Genomic DNA, 19,816 nt, shown 5'->3' with positions numbered 1-19,816 from the left:
TGAGACACAATAATAAAGCATGGCTTCACTGTTCAGTGCTGTTGTATTGTTTACTAAACTTAAATTAATTTTTATTTTTAAAAATCAATACAAATAAATTAATTTACCTATATTTTTCAAGTGAAAAGTTTAGTATTTTTTTTAAAAAAATCAGTGCCGTTAATTGATTTCATTTCACTTAATCTGATCACGTGAATATAAATAATAAAATTTTTTATGTTTTTAAATTAGTTTAAGATGAATTAAATTTACTAATCTCAATTTTATTCCTGAAAATATTTTATTTAATTTTATTATAAGCTCAAAAAATCATAAAAATCGTAGGTCTTGTCGAATGAATTGTGTAGATAATGAAATTGTAGTTTTTTTAAAAAAAATAAGTATTACTCGAAAAGCTAGTATTTAATATTATTTAATAGCACTATATAAATTAGAAAGATATCGCATGATAACGTAGTATTTATAAAATTTGATCGCAATTCTAATTATGTTCTTGTTGGGTCCAACCCAATTAAAAAACATTCAGTTTTTATTTTTTTAATTGTGTTTTATTCAAAAACTTAGAAGAAGATCGCTTGATGACGTAACAAAATATTCAATTTTGTTGCTATGTGTTTAAAAAAACCATGGAAAATATAGTCCTTGTTGGATAGATTTTGTATGTGATGACATTACATATAGTTTAATGGAATAATAAAAAATATTTAATATCAATATTATTTATTTCATAATATAATAACAGTAGTTAAATCTACAATGTTTACTTAAAATTCATTAATATTAATATATATATTTTTTAATTATTGTTCAACATCAATTTGAAAAGTATTTTTTTAACCAAACACATTAAATTATTTTTTGTTCAATATTAATTTCAACCACAGTTTTAATTAAACTTATATTTTTCCAACCCAACCTCAACTAAAAATAATTTTTTTAAACCACAATCACAATAACAACGTACCAAAGACTACATTGACATCTTTATACTAAAAAATTGACTATACTATTTTTTTATTAAAAAAATTTGCAATTCCCGCCTACAGTTTTTATAAAGGGCTATTCTAACCTACGGTTTTTATATGGGTTTTTTTATATATATAAGAAAACCATCACGTGAGAATTGAGGTCTTTTAAGCTATGTTATTTTTCAAAAAAAAAAAATTCAGTAATAGTATTAGTTTATTATTATTTTTTAAATGTGCTATTTTAAAAAGAAAAAATCGACGAAGTGGGATAGGTCTTGTGTTTGGTATTGTGATAGTTTTTATGATTGTAATTTGAAAAAAATTATTTTATAAATACTTTTAGTTGAGGTTAGTTTGATAAAATATATATTTGATTAAAATTGTAGTTGAAATTAAGGTTAAAAAAAAATAGTTCAATGTGTTTGGTTAAAAATATTTTTTAAATTGAGGTTACAAAATAACTAAAAAAACATATACTAGTATTAATGATTTTTAATTTAAATATTATAGATTTAACTATTACACATCATAAAAATAAACAATACTTAATACAAAATATTTTTTATTGTTCTATTACACTATCTGCAATTTCATTATATATGAAATCCATCCGACTAAGCCTCGAGGTACCATGGCCTCCTGAGCGTGTAACAATATTAGATAAAATATTATCAAAAATAAAAATAAAATTATGATGAAATTATACAAATACTACATTATCATGCAAGTTTCTTTTAATGTAATCGTGTAGTGTTATTGATGCCACTACAATTGTCAACTTGTGTTTTGTATGGATAAACAATTATATTTTATATAATTTTTCACCTTTGTTTTTATATTTTAAAAAAATATTTTATCATATTATACAGTGATGAGCATGTATAATTATAAATTTCTTATCAATTTTTTAGTTTTCCACAACTTCTAAAATTACATAAGAACGAGGTAAAAAAAATAGTGATAAATAAGATAAGTACAAAGTAATATATATATATATACACACACTAAGAAATTCAATTATACCATTGTTATAGTATTTGTATAATAGTAATGATAATTAATTTATACATGATGATGCTACAGGAGAGTGAAAATAATTAATTCAATTTATGATTGTTTGCCTTCCAATACTCCCACATCATCTTAAGCAGCAGGAAAAGCTCAATTTTTCAACTTTTATTCAACCATGGGTGCAGCCACGATTATTAATGGGCTCCATTATTATAAAAGCCGATTGCAGCATAACCAAACATATAAAAACTGTGGCTTCCTTTAACCTACGCAGTTGCATTACCAAACGGCACTTAAAGAAATGGATCTGCAATTCCTTCCTTAGTAAATGAAGTTGATCTGCGTAAATCAAATTCATATTAAATACATCTAGTCAGCTCGAGAGGACTAATATGAAAAAGGGTCAAACTCACTAATTCACACTATATCAATACTTGACTCATCATGGCAAAATGAATCAATTAACATCCTTTAATTATTTTTTAAAATATTATATTTTAGATTTAACTTAGTCAAGTTTAAAAAAATTACTAAAAACTTTATCGAGTTAACTTTTTTTTTTATCCAACTTAAAATCCAATCTAAATTAAGATGTGAATCACATAATTTCTAGTTTAACTCTCCGGAGTCCGGATCATGTTTACTATTAAGCTTATTACACAATGAACCTCTTGCACCTATGTATGGCATATGCTTCATAGGATTTTAAGTTTCTGCACATACATTGAGAACAACCTATAACAAAAGCAATTTCAGACAATCAGATTTCCTTACATCACACACACATAGATGACACAAAATGAAGTTCTAGAAACTTGGATTAACATTTTTCAACGAGGATTCTTCTAAACTAAACAGCTACTAAAGTGGGTGAAAGAAAACATAAATAAAAGAGCGAGTAACTCTAATCCTCGATAGGATTCTTCCTCTACAGATCCATGATTTTGTGTAAAACACAAGATGTATCAATTAAAAATTACAATTTCAAACATATATTAATTTCACTGAATGAATTTATTATCTTATTCAATTTCAAAGTTGGTTCTGTTAAAAAATTATCTCAATCCAATAGCTTAAAATGTTAGATGAGATTTTAAAATATGATATATATTATATTTTTAAAACATTTCCTCAAGTGAAAACCTTTTAGGCTTAAAACTTGCACAGACCCATATTATTTTGTAATTAATTTTTATCAAATAAATAAAAATGATAATATTTAAACTCGTAACCGTTTGATCATCAAGATTTTAATACTATATTAAAAAATAATATAAATCATATCTTAAAATTTTATTTTATTTAATAAGAATTTGCTCTATAAAATCAAAAGGTTAAGCAAGTCAAGTGAGATTTTTAGCTTTAGTAGGGAGAGAATGTCATTGTGATCTGAACATTGAAGTGTTTGGCAGTGCAGAATCTTTTTCAAGGACCATCATCTTACAGGGTGGGGAGTAAAAGCTAAAGGTTATAAAAGACGGTTGAGAATTCGATTGATGAAGTTCAAGAGTGGTTGGATTTGTTTGGACAATGAGTTTGAAATTTATATATTATTTTATATTTAATTTTTATTAAATAAATAAAAATAATAAAATTTAAATTCATGATTGTTTAGTTATAAAATTATATTACTATTTAAAAAAAAATATCACAACCTAAGATATTAAATGAAATCTTAAAATATATTTTATATTATTTTCTAATATATTCAACATCTTCTTCAAAGAAATCAATGTCATTTGCCGAATGGCCATATCCAAATGACTTAATGTGATCATTGAGGGATCTTTTGTGCTTGAAATCGGATCCACAAGTACAATACCAAAGCTTGCCACAATTCTTCTCGTGGGTTCTCCAATCACCTTTCACGGCAAATGCCTTGCCACATTTTCTGCACATGAAAGGCTTGATTCCATGCTTTCTCTTGTAATGAGTTTGAAGGGTTCTAAAATCTCTGAGAGGCTTCGCTCTTGGATGATCAATGTTGTTTATGCATCCTGTTGCACAGCAGTAGCAAGGGAGCCTAAGCATTGCTGTTGGCTGCGTACCTCTTAGAGAATCTGGCCCTTTCCTATACTGAGATCCGTGCCCCCACATATGCATCTACACATTCAAGCCATGCTCACATATGAAAAACCACCAAACAAGAAAAACCAATATATTTAAAAATAACAAACCTATCTTAACACATAGTTGCCAGCTTGACCATATCTTAAAGTAAAGACAGATAGAAAGGAGAATCCAAATCTAAATAAACTAGGAAAGATGCTACAAGCTTGCTGTAGATATATCTGCGCTGACTCAAAGAAAAAGTTACATACTGGAGTTGCGCTTCCTTAGCGTTTCAGGATAGACGATGCAAGAGAAAAACAAAAGTAATTTTAGAGTGAATTAATATCATTTCAAAATAAAAAGATCAGAAGGGCATATCTTATATGCCCCAACTATCTTTATTTTAAGAACTAATATTCATCGAAATAACACTCTATAATTATCATTATATATAAACATAGGTTTTCTAACCTGAAAGTTTGATTATGATCATAACCTAATATGGGCTTATACTTTCAATAGTCAAGATTAGAAGGAAAAAAACCCAGACAAAGGCATTTTTTACTTGAGCTGTAATGCTAACAGACTAGGCAAGGTACACTGCTTAGGCTTTTCATGTGCAAACACTAGTTTGCTGATCAGGGTTTGATGAATATTCATAAGACCCTTGTTTATATATATATATATATATATATATATATATCGAGAATATATTAATAGTCAAAGCGAAATACAAGGATATGAAAAAAAAAAGATTTAGAAAAAAAAATTAATCTACCACAACAAACAACAAAAAAACTATCTAAATTTTTTTATTGCACCATAATATGTTATCAGAAGATGAGATAATTTTATGTATAAATAAAGTTTGAATCATTGACCCTTGTAATTTCAGGTTTTACACTCCTGACAATGTGTGAAACACATACTCCAATGAACAAAAAGCATAATGCCTTAGTAGTTCAATCACATAAAGAGAGCTACTGATCTTATTCTTAGTTAGACCAGGTTGATTTATTCTTATTTTATAAATCCCAGAGCAAAAAATCATGAAAAAAGGAGAGAAAGAAAGAGGGGAACAAGAGAGGGGGAAAGATGTGTGTTAAAGTAGAGAAAAGAAAAGGGAAAACCCTAGTAAGGTCCCATTTTTACTCTTCTCTTCTCAAGAGAGTCTAAATTAGAATAAAAGTGAGTTGTTGAATCAAAGGATAAGAATTGAATTTTCTCTTTTTCTACAAAATCAAAAGGAGAAACATAGAAAGTGATGGGAGATCGAGGAGTGAAAGGTAAGCTTTTTGAAATTATCATGGGTTAGTTTGATAAGAGATACCTGCATGTTGTTGTATCGGTTGAAGGTCTTGAAGCAAAGTGGGCATGAAAACTGTGTAGGACCAATCAGAATCTGAGAAGGGGTAGGAATCCAATACTGACCCTTGTTAAGAGTACGACTGCATGTTTGATAGCCAGAAGCAACAGCACTTACTTCTTCGTTGTCTGATGAGATCTCTGTGGAAGACACCAAATCAGCAGAATCAAGTCTAGGTAGCCCTAAATGTAGCGCCACAGTCACAGTTTTATCATCATATAGGCTTTCTTCTCTGTCCTTGTTCTTGTCCACTTCCATGGCACTACACGAGGAGTACTCCCGTTGATCTTCGTGATGCCTTGTTGGACTTAAACTAAGAAGTGGAAGAACTTCTCTGAGAGGAGGAGAAGGAGGTGACGAGGAATGACTCTGAATAAAGGACTTGTCATAGATAATATTATTATCTGAGTACATATTGCATCCATGGGATGCATATAGTGATGAAATGGAAGAAGGTGCTGAGGCAGATAAATGGTGGAGGTGGTTGAAATTGTACCATCCATTGAAGTAATTGGAATATGGATCAGCCATGATTGAAAGTGGGAGGAGAGAGCAGTTACTTGAGTATATAGATAGGTTATTGAAGAAAGAAAGAAAGAAAGAGATAGCGAAAAAACTAAAGATGGCTAAAAGTTTTGACAAGGTGGAGCCTGAACAAGACCACCAAATTGAAAGAAGTGTACGAGGGACGGGTTGAAGGAAAAATGAACAAGGTTAAGGTTGATATATAAAGGAAGCCCAGTTGACTACAAAAGGAGAGGCAAGATATCATTTGTGAGGTGTAAATAATTAATAGAGAAACATGCCAAGGCAAAGAGAGAAAGTGGAAGAAGAGAAGAGAGGAGTACTAATATAGTGTAAATAATCAATAGAGAAATATGCCAAGGCAAAGAGAGAAAGTGGAAGAAGAGAAGAGAGGCGTACTAATATATGTTAATACTAGATAATCTTAGTGCAACTCGTGTATTTCGCATTTAAAATATTGTTTTTTATGTTTTTTATTTGAAATATAAATTGTTTAGTAATTGCATCGCGTTGCCAAACAATTTTAAATCTCTAATATTATTATTAAAACAAAATTCAACATTCAACTCATGATAAAGATAAATAAATAAAAAATGTTGATGTCAAAAAGCAAGCTAGTGATGAGGGTTTGAAGCTTGTCTTTCTACGTCATCCCAACCCTATAGCTAGTACATGTATATGTGCTTGGATGTATAGTACGGCATTTTTTGACTTCATCTTCTTGCCTTTCTGATTTCTTCTCTGATCCTGGGGAAGCATTCAGTTTGATACCAGTCCGGCACTTGCTTTGGTGGGCACGCCCATGTGGCTCAGTACCTGCTGAGAAATTGTCCCAACTAACCTTACTGTTCACTGTTTAAGATCTTACAACAACGGCATCTCTCTCTATGATCTCTTTTTTCTGACTCGCTCTAGCTAAATATACAGAGACATGCTAGCTCAGAATGGTTTAAGAAACCTTGCCTTGCGGTTAAGGTCCTTCTGCAGCAAATGCTGCGGGCTACAACGATCAAACCACAGGTCTCCATTTGACCTATAGCTATGGCTCATATGAATCATAAGATAATTAATTTACAAAGAGCCTCCTTTCTCTGACCAGAATGTGTGCACCAATCCCTCCATGTTTCCATTACAACACGAGGGGATATACTGTGAGTTCTTTGAAAATTCATGTCTTGTCTTGTAATGGCGTTTTCAAGCATCTGCATCTGTTTCCTCAACACTAGCAAAACTTTGTCTATTTTATAATAATCCCGTTTACATTTTCTTGTGCAGCATAATTTCAAGACATTGACCATGACGGTGCTTAATTTGCTTGGATTTCCCCATCCCAAAAAATAAAATTCCTACTAGAAAGCAAATCTCATATATAGCTATACACTAATCAAATTAATTTCTATTATATTTATACTTTAAAACCAACAACCAAAATTAATAAATCTAAATTTGTTGCCTAATATAATTGTGTTATAGCTCATTATGTCTCACCTATCTACCTGTGCTTGCTTCTTCAATTATTTTTCCAAGTACAATCTTAACAAGCTACATTTATTTCTTTGTGATGTCTCTTGCATTGGCGTCTGCATTCTTCTGCTTGAATTAGTCGGGATCCCGTATACAATGTTTTTCAAATTTGTTTTTTATACTTAAAGAAGGTAGGAATTAAATAAATGTGGAATACTGGAGTATTTTTGCTAATTTTTTAAAGTTGGTAAAATAACATGATTTAAAAAAAATTAATGAAATGACATAGTTTAATACATATTGCGATTAGGAAATGTGATAAAAATTAGTCACCTAGTGCTATTCATTTACCAGTTTCTTTGAAACGTTGTGTTTTTTAATCATGGCAAGTATTAATTTATACTATTTCACTAATTGATTTTTTTAATTGTTTTATTTTTCCAAAAAAGATTAAAACAATGCTAATTTAAAAAAGAAATGGAAAACTAGTAGTAAAGGGATCAATCTTTGTAATCGTCACATTTTATTTGCTTTATTTTTTTATTTTTATTTTTGGGAATATGAGAGACGATGATGATTTAAATGATGGAAATTTGTTTTAAAAACATGGATAATAAACATGTTTGAGGTTAAATTAAAAGTGAGGTTCGTTCATTTTTTGGGTTAAAATTTTATTAGAAATTATTCTTTAATAAGAGTTTTTTAACATAAAACATTAATATAATTAAAATAAATTAATATGATTAAAATAAATTGTAGATAAATATAAGATTAATGTCAAATAATCCTTAGTTAGCATGTTTTTGTGAAACTCAAGACTCTCTCTCTCTATATATATATATAACACAATATCTTTTTATAGTTTATATAGTAAAAAATTGAAGAGTAATAAATACGCTTAAGCAAAATGAATTTGAACTTAAATCATGTTTATCTCGAGCACGAGCTCTAACATAGACCCTAGACACTAGTAGTACAAAAGCATAGTAGATTCATTATGCAAATTGCATTATGGATTGCATCACAAAACAATGTGGATTTCTTTTTTTTTTTTTATTTCACTCTTAGATAACTAAATTATAGGTCAATTTAGGTTAATTTGTCAGGAATGGGTAATATTCCAATAAAAGGGACCAAAGTAAAAAAAAAAAAAAAGAAGAGGAAATGAGTGGCTTTTTTAGACTTCAGGTGAAATGTTCATTGTAGTCCTTATATTTTTCAAATTATAAATATTATGTCCCTCTAGTTTCTAAAATTTTAAAACAAAATCAATTTTAATCTAAAACTTTATTTTCCTTGTTTTCAAGTTCCTAGATTAAAAGAGGAAGGAGAGAGTCGTTGAATCCAGTGATAGAAAGAGAACATTAGCATTGATGTTGATCTCAATTACTAAGATAATTGATCTTGATGCCAACAAATTTTATTTAGTAAGAGGAGTTCCACTTAAATGTTTTTTTTCACCTTTAAATTGTCTAAAAAACATATTTAAGGTTAGGAAGATTTTTAATTTTGAATTTTTGTGTGATATTTTAAGATCATTTATGAATTTATCAAGATGTCTAGATGTTTTGGATAAAAAATAGATTAACAAATAGGTTTTTACATAAAAAAACCAACAATCATGATTTTTCGGTCATAACAATAGCCAAAATATAAGGAAAAGCAAATGACACGTTATTTAATTTTATTTTTTTAATAAAATTTAAAACATGTAAAGAGTTATTCATCCTATTAATAATTAAAAAATTAAGATTGGCGTACAAGCTTGGTCTTACAAACCCACAAGCATGCCCTTCCAAATGGATCAAGCATACTGACTTGACTTGTTGGACCAAACATCACCTAATATATATATATATATATACTAATTCATCTATATTTTTTTAATCTTTTATATCAATCAATTTTATCTTAATTATTTTTGAATAATATTGTTAATCTTTATAACCTTATAATTCCTTCTTCTTTTTTTAATAATAAGGACTACACAATATCAATGGAAACTGTGATCATTAAAATTACTAAGCCACTTTAGGTGGCTTATCTATGACATGAAACGGCCCCAACCGCAGACAAACGAAGGTTTCCTTCCATGACAAATTGCAAGTTTTCCTTATGGTTTGGACACGCTAAGACAAAACATTGAATGCAAAAGACGATAAAGCATGAGGAGATGATCATATTCAATGTAAACCACACCCCATTGTCGATTTGATTTGAAAGGGACCACCCATAATCAATGCACAGACAAAACAATAGTGCATACGACGACCATATAGTAGGAGTCCTCTTCTGTTTCGTGGCCACGAAGTAAATTAGGATCGCTTGGACTCGAGCTTGCTTCACTGAAAAAAGCTACCGGGTAAACAAACTCAGCATGCCCATGAGTTTCAAAGCCAATGATGAATACGATAATAGATAGGTTTAGTCGTATTTGTTTTTAGAAAGTAATTTTTAATAAATTATTTTTTATGTTTATTTATTATTAAAAAAATTGATCAACTAAAAATACTTTTCAATCAATAAAAAATATTTTCCAGTTAACAGAAAACACTTTCTGGTCAATGAAAAATATTTTTCAGTCAAAAAAAATTGACTTGGTTTTCAAAAAAGTATTTTTCTTTTTTGCTGTATTTATTTTTCAAAAAGTAATTTCTAAAAAATCACTTTCCAAACTTTCTTATATTTATTTATTGTTAGGAAAGTTGATCAACAAAAAATACTTTTCAGTCAAAAGAAAATTTAATTTGGTTTTCAAGAAAGTGTTTCCCTATAAAATTTGAATAGAAAACACTTTTTGAAAGTTATGAAAAATTTAAAACTATTATTATTTTCTAATTATATCAAATTTGATCCTCAAACTTTTAATTACTATATATATTTTATTTTGAATATTTATTTTTCAATTTCATTTATTAAAATTTAATTTTTATATTAATTTTAGTTCTATTATCAAATATCAAATAATAATTCAGCTTAAAAAATACCGAAACAGGCCTCTATAAGTAAGCAATAGAATTGATTGTTGATCCCCATTCTTTTAATTATTACTTATTTTATATGAAATATAATAATTTTAATTTCTTCATCTTTTTTTTATATTTGATATTTATTATTTTAATTATTATTTATTTTATTTAAGATAATTTTTTAATTTATAAGATTTATTCTTTATTATTTTAATAAACTTCTTTTTAATTTGTAAGATTTATTCTTTATTATTTTAATAAACTTGAAAAAAATAAAATATTAATAAATTATTTTCTAGTTCATTTTCCACAACATAACTAAATATTTTTTCAATTTATTTTCTATAATACTATCTCCTTCCACTGGTCCCAACTGCAAAAGAAAGAAAAGCAAAGGACAAAATAGTAAGCTTCCCCTTAACATTTGGATTATGTTGGCATTTGGTGTCAAGCATGCACAGAAGTCATCAAAGCAGAACTCATTACATTTAAAAATAAACGCATGTACAAAACTGCCAGCGGCGCAATGTTCAGAGACCAAAACAGAAAAGTTGCCCGCAATCACCTACCACAGGGAAAGAAATTTCACCAGAGCCAATTACATATGATCTACCAGAGCTCACAGCCCCTTCTTCATATCCTCTCACACTGTTTGTTCCACCAATGGCAAATGCTTCATGAGGAAAAAAATTACCCACCACATGACCGCCAGACAAACTGGAAATAAAAAGAAAAGAAGCAAGTCAGCCAGCAGTACCCGATTATTATTTGCATCATCTTTGAAGTAAATAAGAATACAGGCAGGGATCCAAGAAAAAGATGTCTTGTGATACAAAAGCATGGTGGACTTTAACATTGTGGATAGCATGCACTGACTTACTATAAAACTTTAAATAATTTTGTAATTTTCCCTGATATATAAAAACATAAAATTTTCCAGATTGAATAGCCAGCAACTTTGTACAAAGCTTTTAAGGCTTTCCAACAAATGCTATTGTAACTGTTTATCATCTGAAACTTTCATCCTATATCCCCAAGAAAGGTCATTTAAGCTTACTTTACAGGCCTGCTCACAGGAAAAAAAAAAAATAGAAGTAAACACCATACATAAGAAGACACAAAGCAGGACCAATTTGTGCACCCTTTCTAGCACGAGCATTAACCCTGTTGAAAAACAGCCACTCGGGCCAAAGAGGCGGTCCTTGTTCCATGTTAAACACAAACTGCATCGACAAAAATGCTAATCCATAAAACAGTAAGAGCCAAAACTGAAAACTTTTCCTTCTTTTTTCTTTCCAGTGTTTAATAAGCATATCATAATAAAATGCCAGGATAAGGAATCCCTGCTTAGTTATAGATGACTGACCATTGAAGAGCCATGATCACCAGAACCTGTATATACACTTTCAAATTTGGCAAGCAACATATCATCATGAGTCTTGCCGCTGCATGACACAAATGTAAACAGAACAGTAAATCACAAGGCAATATTCACAATTGATAACCAATAAACCAGGCAATAGTCACAATTGATAACCAATAAACCATTGCAGCCAAACATTGTAACGTTTTAAACCAAAGATGTGTACCTTGCAGTAAGCGGGCTGCTGTAATGGTCCTTAACAATAGCATTGCCATTTTCATCACGAACACCAGCATGCTGAGATATCAAGACCAATAAATGAGGGTAGGTTATACAGCTTATGCCAAATGGTTATTTATCAACGGGAATAAAACTTTCAAAATCATCGTAAGGAACCAGAGTAGGTATTGCATATGTTCCCATACAGCTCCGGTGCACCATAGAGATATCAAAATTCCTTAAATTATTTTGAATCACTGGTTAAAACATTATTTAATGGAACAAGCATCCAAATAATTATGGGCAAGGTCAATATAAAATAACAAGAAACAGGTGACTAATCTATGAACATATGAAAAAATATAAAATAACAGGTGACTAATCTATGAACATATGAAGACATTCATTCACAACATCATTATTATTGAGCGAAAGCTCCGGAAAGCCAGGTAAAAAATTTCACTTACTCATTAATGCTACCAAGTTTCAAGAATTAAGTACCTGAAAAATAAGTCTGCCTGTTCCACTACACTTTGGCACTTTTACATTATCACCGAGAAGTAATTGTAACTAGAAGGTACATAATAAAAATTACCTGAACCATAATTGTTCTAGAAGTCCGTTTGTCATCCCCTTCAATCCATGGGTCTGTGTAGTTTACGCAAAAGATCGAGTCAATTTGGCCTCTCTCAAGGGAAATATTAAGTTTCCGGTTTTGTCCAAAAACATTTCTATGAGAATATGCAAAGCTGCAACAGAAATAAAAGCAACTGTGAGGTAAAACAGCATTCCTCGCAAGTTTCCACATAATGACAGCCAATAATTAAGAATTAACGAGCATATTTGAGAGAAAACTAAACCAACCACATCATGTATTCTTTAAACTTACCTTCCAATAAGTCCTGATAGAGGGCCACTTGTGATCCTAGAAATTGCAAATTAATCAGTATATGTTGTTTCCAATCCACGAAAGATACAATAGCATACATGTAAATTAGGTGGAAAAGCATGGTATTAGTGCCCTCTAAGTTAATACCACTCACCCACTTGATATCCCACCGCCAGCAGAGAAACCTCCATTTGGACATTCAACAACATTCATTATCAAATCAACTTTGCCAGTATCTAAAACAAAGAGAGAGCACAAATAAAGTTTCAAAATTCATTGATTGGGATAGAACAGCTGAGGTTTATGTGTGCCCACTAGCACCTCAATTCAATTATGCTTGGCATAAATGATTATTCTGAAAATATGTATGGTACAGAAGAGACACTGAATCACTAGCAAAAAGTATAGACCATGTCAAAAGGTATAATCTACAGAACATCGAATCTTCTGTGTTTTGCTTGACACATCAATTGATATCAAATCACACAAAACCAGATTTATTCAATTGTACTCTCAAGCAGATTCTACCCATCATTCTCTAAGAACGATTGCAATGTTACCACAACAATCCACAGTATGCAATGTGCATGTGCGGAGTGTGGGCACATGTATGTTCATAGATGTATATTTCAGTTAGCATTTCTCTAAGTATGATATTTTATTAGACTATTTAAAATGAAAAACGTCCTTTTTCACCTCCAGCAGGTTGGGGAATAAACCTAACATCTTCCATGATTACCATAGTTAACACAGTATCCACATCTCTTTTCCCTTGAAGCATACTGTAGAACTACAAAGGAGCCATTTCAAATAGAGAAACATTTGTCAGTGAATATGTTAAGCACTAGCTCACGTATAATTTCCACAAATGGCAATTTGAGTAAAGATCCTTGTAGGAAAAAAAGGAAGTAAGGTGCAATAGAGTTAAAGAGTTCTATTATCATGAAAAGAGGACTTTATCTTTCATAGACCACAGAACAAAAAAAACAAACAAATGATAGAAAATACAGAAACTAAAAGAGACTCTCAAGGCAGAAAAATGCTGAAGCACCCTTTTCAGCCAGAAATCAGCACTATATATACATGGGGTCTTGAGGACATATAGTGTGAGAGTACCCAAAAAAAGCTGTTCCAGAATTACCTGTCCCTTTTTGGTTGTAAGTTGCCTAAGTATCGTTGCAGGCTTTGTCTTCCCTTTAGTTGGTTCACCACTGAAGAGCAATGAAACACATGCTAGTCATGAGTCTCTCTGTCACCATGTCAGGGTGTGTGGGAATGCAGATGAGATTGTGCAACAAATTGAAAGAAATCTCTTACGTTTTTCGGTCAAGAAAACATATGGAAATGTCGTTCATTTCTGCCTCTGCAACTTGCAACCTTATAATACCCCCAGAGAGAATCTCAGCATTTGAAACCTCTAACAATGTAAATGAAGATGTTACTTAATTTAAAGTTGTAATAAGAAACCATGGAGAACTTAACAGTCCAATCCTACATTAGCCCAAATGTGACATGAAAATAATATCATGAAAGATGAAGCACAAACCATGCCAAAAAGGCCACGCTCCATGTACCAGCCATTGATGGAATTTATTACTTCATCCAAATGCTTAATATTTACCACTTTTCCTGCACAGCTTGACGCCAAAAATAAAATCAATGAAAGTATCCTATTATAACAGTTCACATGAAGCATGACAACACTCATAACCATGCGCATGGATAGATACCAAACAATTACTGTACATTCAAATTATACCATAACTAAAAAACATAAATTAAAACAAAACTATTAATTTATCCTAACATAAATTAAATAAAGAAATAAAAACACAAAAGACGGTCTATACTTAGCATCCGCTTAGATTGAGACATTACACATTTATGAAAAACGTGCAAACAATATAAGGGCCAAACAATTTTCAAAATTATGAAAGAACGAGATGGGGGAGGGGAAGAGATAAAAAGGGGCAGCTCTACAGACAACATACATTATTAAATCTCTATATTTGCAATGCCAAATACCACCTACCATAACCGCCAAGAAAAGCATCCTGTATAAACCTTGTCGGAAGAACACTAGCTCCTTCACATACTAGACCATGAAACTCCTGGTTCGGTTCTACCTTAGGCCACAAGAAAGCAACATCAGTCATTAATTCAACCCATAACACTGCGATGCCTACAAAAACAACACTTGAATAAACCACTGACATGTCTGCTCTCAATCAAATATCCTCACCCTGAAGCAATGCACCAATGCAAACCACAATACTCAAAGACTTATACTTTCTATAAGCACAATAACATCCCAATTATAACCCAACAAAACTTTAACACAGGGTGTTCTCAGGCCAGCTTTCGCGCAGCAAGGCGAAGTATGGTGGGTCCCACATACCTGAAAAACCAACTGAATCCCATCACGAGTGTCAACAGCAACATGCAAACAGGAGGAAAAATATCAACTACTGGTAATCCTATGCACATCCTCTTGAACTTCACCTAAGATCCGAGTTAGCACGGCAAGCTTTTAACGCCGCTAAAGCCTCACCTTCTAAATCCTTCCTCTCCAGTTCCTCCCCATCTTTATTCTTCACCAGCACTTCACTGATCAACAACCTCTCCTCATCGTTCCGACCCGACCCATGAACCCCACTCGCCCCACCACTCTTCTGCTGGGAGGAAACCACCGAGTCGAGCTGATTCGACTCACCGAGTTGGGACTGACTCAGCGACGAGGAGCCGAGGTTCGGCAGGGGTTTGGGGTCTGAGCAGGAGGAGTGAGAAAGGGAGAGTGAGGCGGAGCAGAGGAGGGGTGAGTTGGGAGTCCGAGTTGACGGACTGGTTAGGAGTGAGTCGAGGAAGCTGGCGAAGGTGAGTTTGGTTTTGGCGAGTCGAGAGAAGAGAGGGAGGGAGGGTTAAGTTTGGTGGCGGGGTTCTGAGAGAAGATGAAGTGAAGGAAACGTCGTCGTTTTTACTCATTGTGGTGGAGGAAAAAGAAATCATCATTTGAAGAAAATTCATTTGGATTTTTTTTCGGAGAAGGAGAAGGGAAGGGGTAAAACACCTTCAAAATTAAAAGGACCAAAATGTACCTTTTCCTTCTAATTTTTGGCTGCCTTTTAGGTGCAATTTCCAAAAAAAATGAATTTTTTATTTAGAATTAAATTTTTTTTATTTTTTTATTTACTAATATCAAAATTAATTTAAAAAATAAAAAATATATATTATTTAATTTATTTTTAAATAAAAACATTTTAAAAAATAATTATTATTATATTTTAAATAATATTGCACTTTTTATACATAAAACTTGGATTTCACTGAAAAGCAAACAAATATTACTTTTTTTTAGGAGTAAAAATAAAAACCAAGTACCTTTAAGAAAAAAGACCCTAAACTAATAAAACTAATAAAAGAAATAGAAAATTCTGGTTTAAAAATCTAAAAATAAATTTAGTTTTATTTGATTTACTTTGTTTTTAGCATAGAAAATTGAACTGAATTAAACCTAAATAAAACCTAAAAAATAATTTAATTCATCCAACCACCATATATATAAAAAGAGAAGGAAAAAAACATAAATCAACCACGAACAAATTACAAAACCACAGCAGCCTTGCATCTACTTTCTTCTCTTTCTTATCTGTTGCAGAATTTAGATTCTAGCGTTTTAGCTTATTGTATGTTTGGAAATATAGATATAATTATTTTTTAAAGTATTTTTATATAAAAATAATATTTTTTTATTTATTTAAAATTATTTTGGAAATGAGAATATTAAAATAATAAAAAATATTTTTTAATAAAAAATTAAATCTTTTAAAACCATGTTCCCAAACATTCATTTAAAAATCACAAAAAAAACAAAATCAAATTCAAAGGTGTAAATGAAGGTTGAGGACAAAAGGAAGAAACCTTTTCTCCTTCAGTTCATCGATGTGCATTATCCTGCCACCAGCTATTCATCCATCCATCGTCAAATCAATGCTTAAGAGCTTGACGCCCCCCTCCCTGAGCCCGATATTTTTATTATTATTTATTACTGTTTACCATGAATAAATAATAATTATTATTTACTATTATTTAATCATTTCAGCTTGATAGCCTCCTGCTCCCTTTTTATTTCAAAAAAATAAAAATTTATATATATAATAAAAGATTAACCGCATCATTAAAAACCTGATTAAATTAATAGATTTAAATTATGTTAATATTTTTTAAAATTTAATTTAAAACTTAGTTTAGATAGATTTAAAATCACAAATTTATCATATCAGGTCAACAAGTTAGATTTAATAATTATATTTTTTATTTTATTGTCTACATAAAATATGCATGATTGTGACTTAGTAATTATATTTTTAGAAGGCATGAATATTGACCTTTTTTTAGAGTAGAATCATTGACCTGGTACGTTTATTTTGGATTGTGTTGACTTAGTGTTTATATTTTTATGTAAAAAATGCGTTGTGCCTATACATTAATCTTGTACGTTGGTATAATTTATAGTTGTTCAAATCCAGGCAAAAGTACAAGCACAAGCATATGAGGTAATGGTAAGTTTTAAATTGAAATATATATATATATATATATATATAGAGAGAGAGAGAGAGAGAGATTAGCGTCTCCATGATCTGTCCTTTGTAATGTCTCTTATTTGATGATTAGTCGGTTGAAGAAAACAAGAAAAAAACATAAAGACAATTTTGCAGATGTTTATGATGATCTCTTGTCTTGTATGCATTTGGTCGCATCTTAATCAATATTTTTTGGTCATGCATAGTATTTTTATTTATTTATTTATTTATTTTTGTATCAATGTGATGAGACAACACATATTTTCAGCCATTGAATGCCTAACACAACAAATACTATAGCTGGTTTTCCCGTTCCATCACCTTGATTCGTGGATGCGTTTTTTCCTGTTGAGTGTGATGCTCTTTGTTGTTTTGTTAATAATTATTTTTTAAAATAATTTTTATTTAAAAATATATTAAAAATTAACATTAAAATGATAAAAAAATAAAAAAATTAATTTAAAATAAAAAATTATTTATTTTAAAAGTACATTACTATTCATAGTTTTTAAACCAATTTCATTCCAGGGTTCGGATTTTGAGTTTTGACAAGATCACTAGGTTTTGACTGGATCACCGGGTCGGATTAATCTCTATTTAAAAAAAAAATCAAAACAGCATCGTTTTAGTAAAAAAAATTAACAGGTTGTAATTAGGTTTTGTCAAGTTAATTGGATCATTAATTAACCCACTAAGATGACTGGGTCATATCAAATTATAATTTTTTTTAGTTTTTTTTAATATAGTCCAATTTCAACTCTGAAGTAGCTGGATTCCTGATCAACCTATGAGACCAGGTAGAATTTCATAATTATAAAAAATATGCCTTGAATAGTCGCTTGGATCCAAAGATGGAAGTAAAGGAGGCAAGTTGGGGTCAGGAACCCCTCAAAACATTTATTATTATTATTATTGGGTTATTAAAGCATTACTTCATGACATCAAGTAATTAAGGCATTAACTTGGGTTATTATTAACTTTACTATTTTCTTTTAATTTACTCTTGATCTGGATGGAAAAAAACAAATATTAAGGCATTATTTTGTGAAATAAAAAACAAAACTATTAATTTATCCTAATATAAATTAAATAAAGAAATAAAAACACAAATCATGAGTAAAATTTTTCTATAAAAATATTGAAGCAGAGCCACCAATTAATTTATCTTTCATTAAATAAAACAAGATAACTTAAATTTAAAATTTATTTTTGTTTTGTTTTGAGATGTTTGTTAATAATTTGATGAGATTTTTTTATATTTCTACTATTTTTGCTCCTTTTTTTCTTCTCAAATTTGCTAATTCTACCAATTGTTTTTTGAATTCTTGTTATAGTGAATTTTTTCTAATTAATTAGATATATTTTATTGGTTTTGTTTTGATTATACTTAGATTTTTTTTATGGTTTGTTTTTAGTAAAGCCACCAAAATTATCAAATTTTTCTTACAATATATATTTTGATTTTAAATTAAACCATAAACAAAATAAAAAGAATTAATTTAAAAAAAAAATATTAATAGCTCACAATCTAGTAAACTATCTCTAATATATAATGTTGAAGGTATAATTAAACAACTTCAATATGCTTCATAAAAAATATTATATTATATATTTATAGTAAGTTATTTAAACAAAACTAAATTATATATATTTTATCTTACAATTCATATATAATACATCAAAACAAATATTATATTTTATTATATTAGTTTTGATCCCACCTAACAAGTAATCTTAACTCTACTGCTGCTTGGATCAATGTGTGTGAATGATTTTGCAATGTTTCACTATGTCCCTTATACTTTAGAAATCTATAACATCAGCCCTCAAAATCTTCAGAAGTTCCACTGTAGCATCCTTTTGTTGTTAAATAATACGTGGCTCCTGCAAAAAAGGTGGCCACCTTTTGAATTCTTTTTGAGTGATTTTAAGTATATAAAAACTACAATGAAATATGATCACTGTTAGGAGAATTGGAAAGGAAAGATTATAAAAAGTTATGAGAAAAGGCGGATATTTCATTAGGAATATTGGGTCATATGAAACTGATAAAAACATGTATTATAAATAAAAAGAAACGTATCTTTATTATGTTTATATTGAGCTTAAGCAGCTAAGATTATATCTATATCTACCATTTTTAATAAAAATAAACTCTTGAAATAAATAAATAAAATCATAAGAATTACAATGTTATTAATATTATCATATATTAAAAGTCATTGTAACTAGCATTTATCACCATAAAAAAGCATATCAATAAAAAAGACTATAAGATCAACATCGATACTTTTTTGATGCTTGGTGAAAACTGAATTTTAATGAGAAAAATAGTTTAATTTTAAAGAATCCAACAGTATTACAGGCTTTGATATTTCACGATATCAGTATTGTAGTAATCTCATATCGA

At 30.0% G+C, this 19,816-nt stretch overlaps 1 protein-coding gene and 1 pseudogene across 1 annotated transcript; both read right to left on the bottom strand.

Annotated features, from left to right (window-relative positions):
- Positions 1–3,671: 3,671 nt before the first annotated feature.
- Positions 3,672–6,065, bottom strand: LOC105135013 (zinc finger protein WIP2-like). The gene is made up of 2 exons (XM_011039684.1): positions 5,362–6,065; positions 3,672–4,082 (listed from the first exon to the last, which is right to left on the bottom strand). Exons 1-2 carry the CDS (start codon positions 5,926–5,928, stop codon positions 3,672–3,674), a joined length of 978 nt encoding a protein of 325 aa, XP_011037986.1. The 5' UTR covers positions 5,929–6,065.
- Positions 6,066–6,565: 500 nt separating this feature from the next.
- On the bottom strand, positions 6,566–15,738 carry LOC105135012 (outer envelope protein 80, chloroplastic-like; annotated as a pseudogene).
- Between the last annotated feature and the right edge of the window lie 4,078 nt (positions 15,739–19,816).

The sequence above is a fragment of the Populus euphratica genome, unplaced genomic scaffold, assembly GCF_000495115.2.
Source record: "Populus euphratica unplaced genomic scaffold, PopEup_1.0 scaffold57.1, whole genome shotgun sequence".
Taxonomy (NCBI): domain Eukaryota; kingdom Viridiplantae; phylum Streptophyta; class Magnoliopsida; order Malpighiales; family Salicaceae; genus Populus; species Populus euphratica.
Note: the sequence above shows the minus strand (reverse complement) of the source record. Positions and strands in the feature narration are given on the sequence as shown.

Coding starts and splice junctions, on each gene's coding strand:
- LOC105135013 (XM_011039684.1), bottom strand. CDS start 5,928: ATGGCTGATCCATATTCCAATTACTTCAATGGATGGTACAATTTCAAC. Junction 4,083..5,361: donor ACCGATACAACAACATGCAG/GTATCTCTTATC, acceptor TTGAATGTGTAG/ATGCATATGTGGGGGCACGG.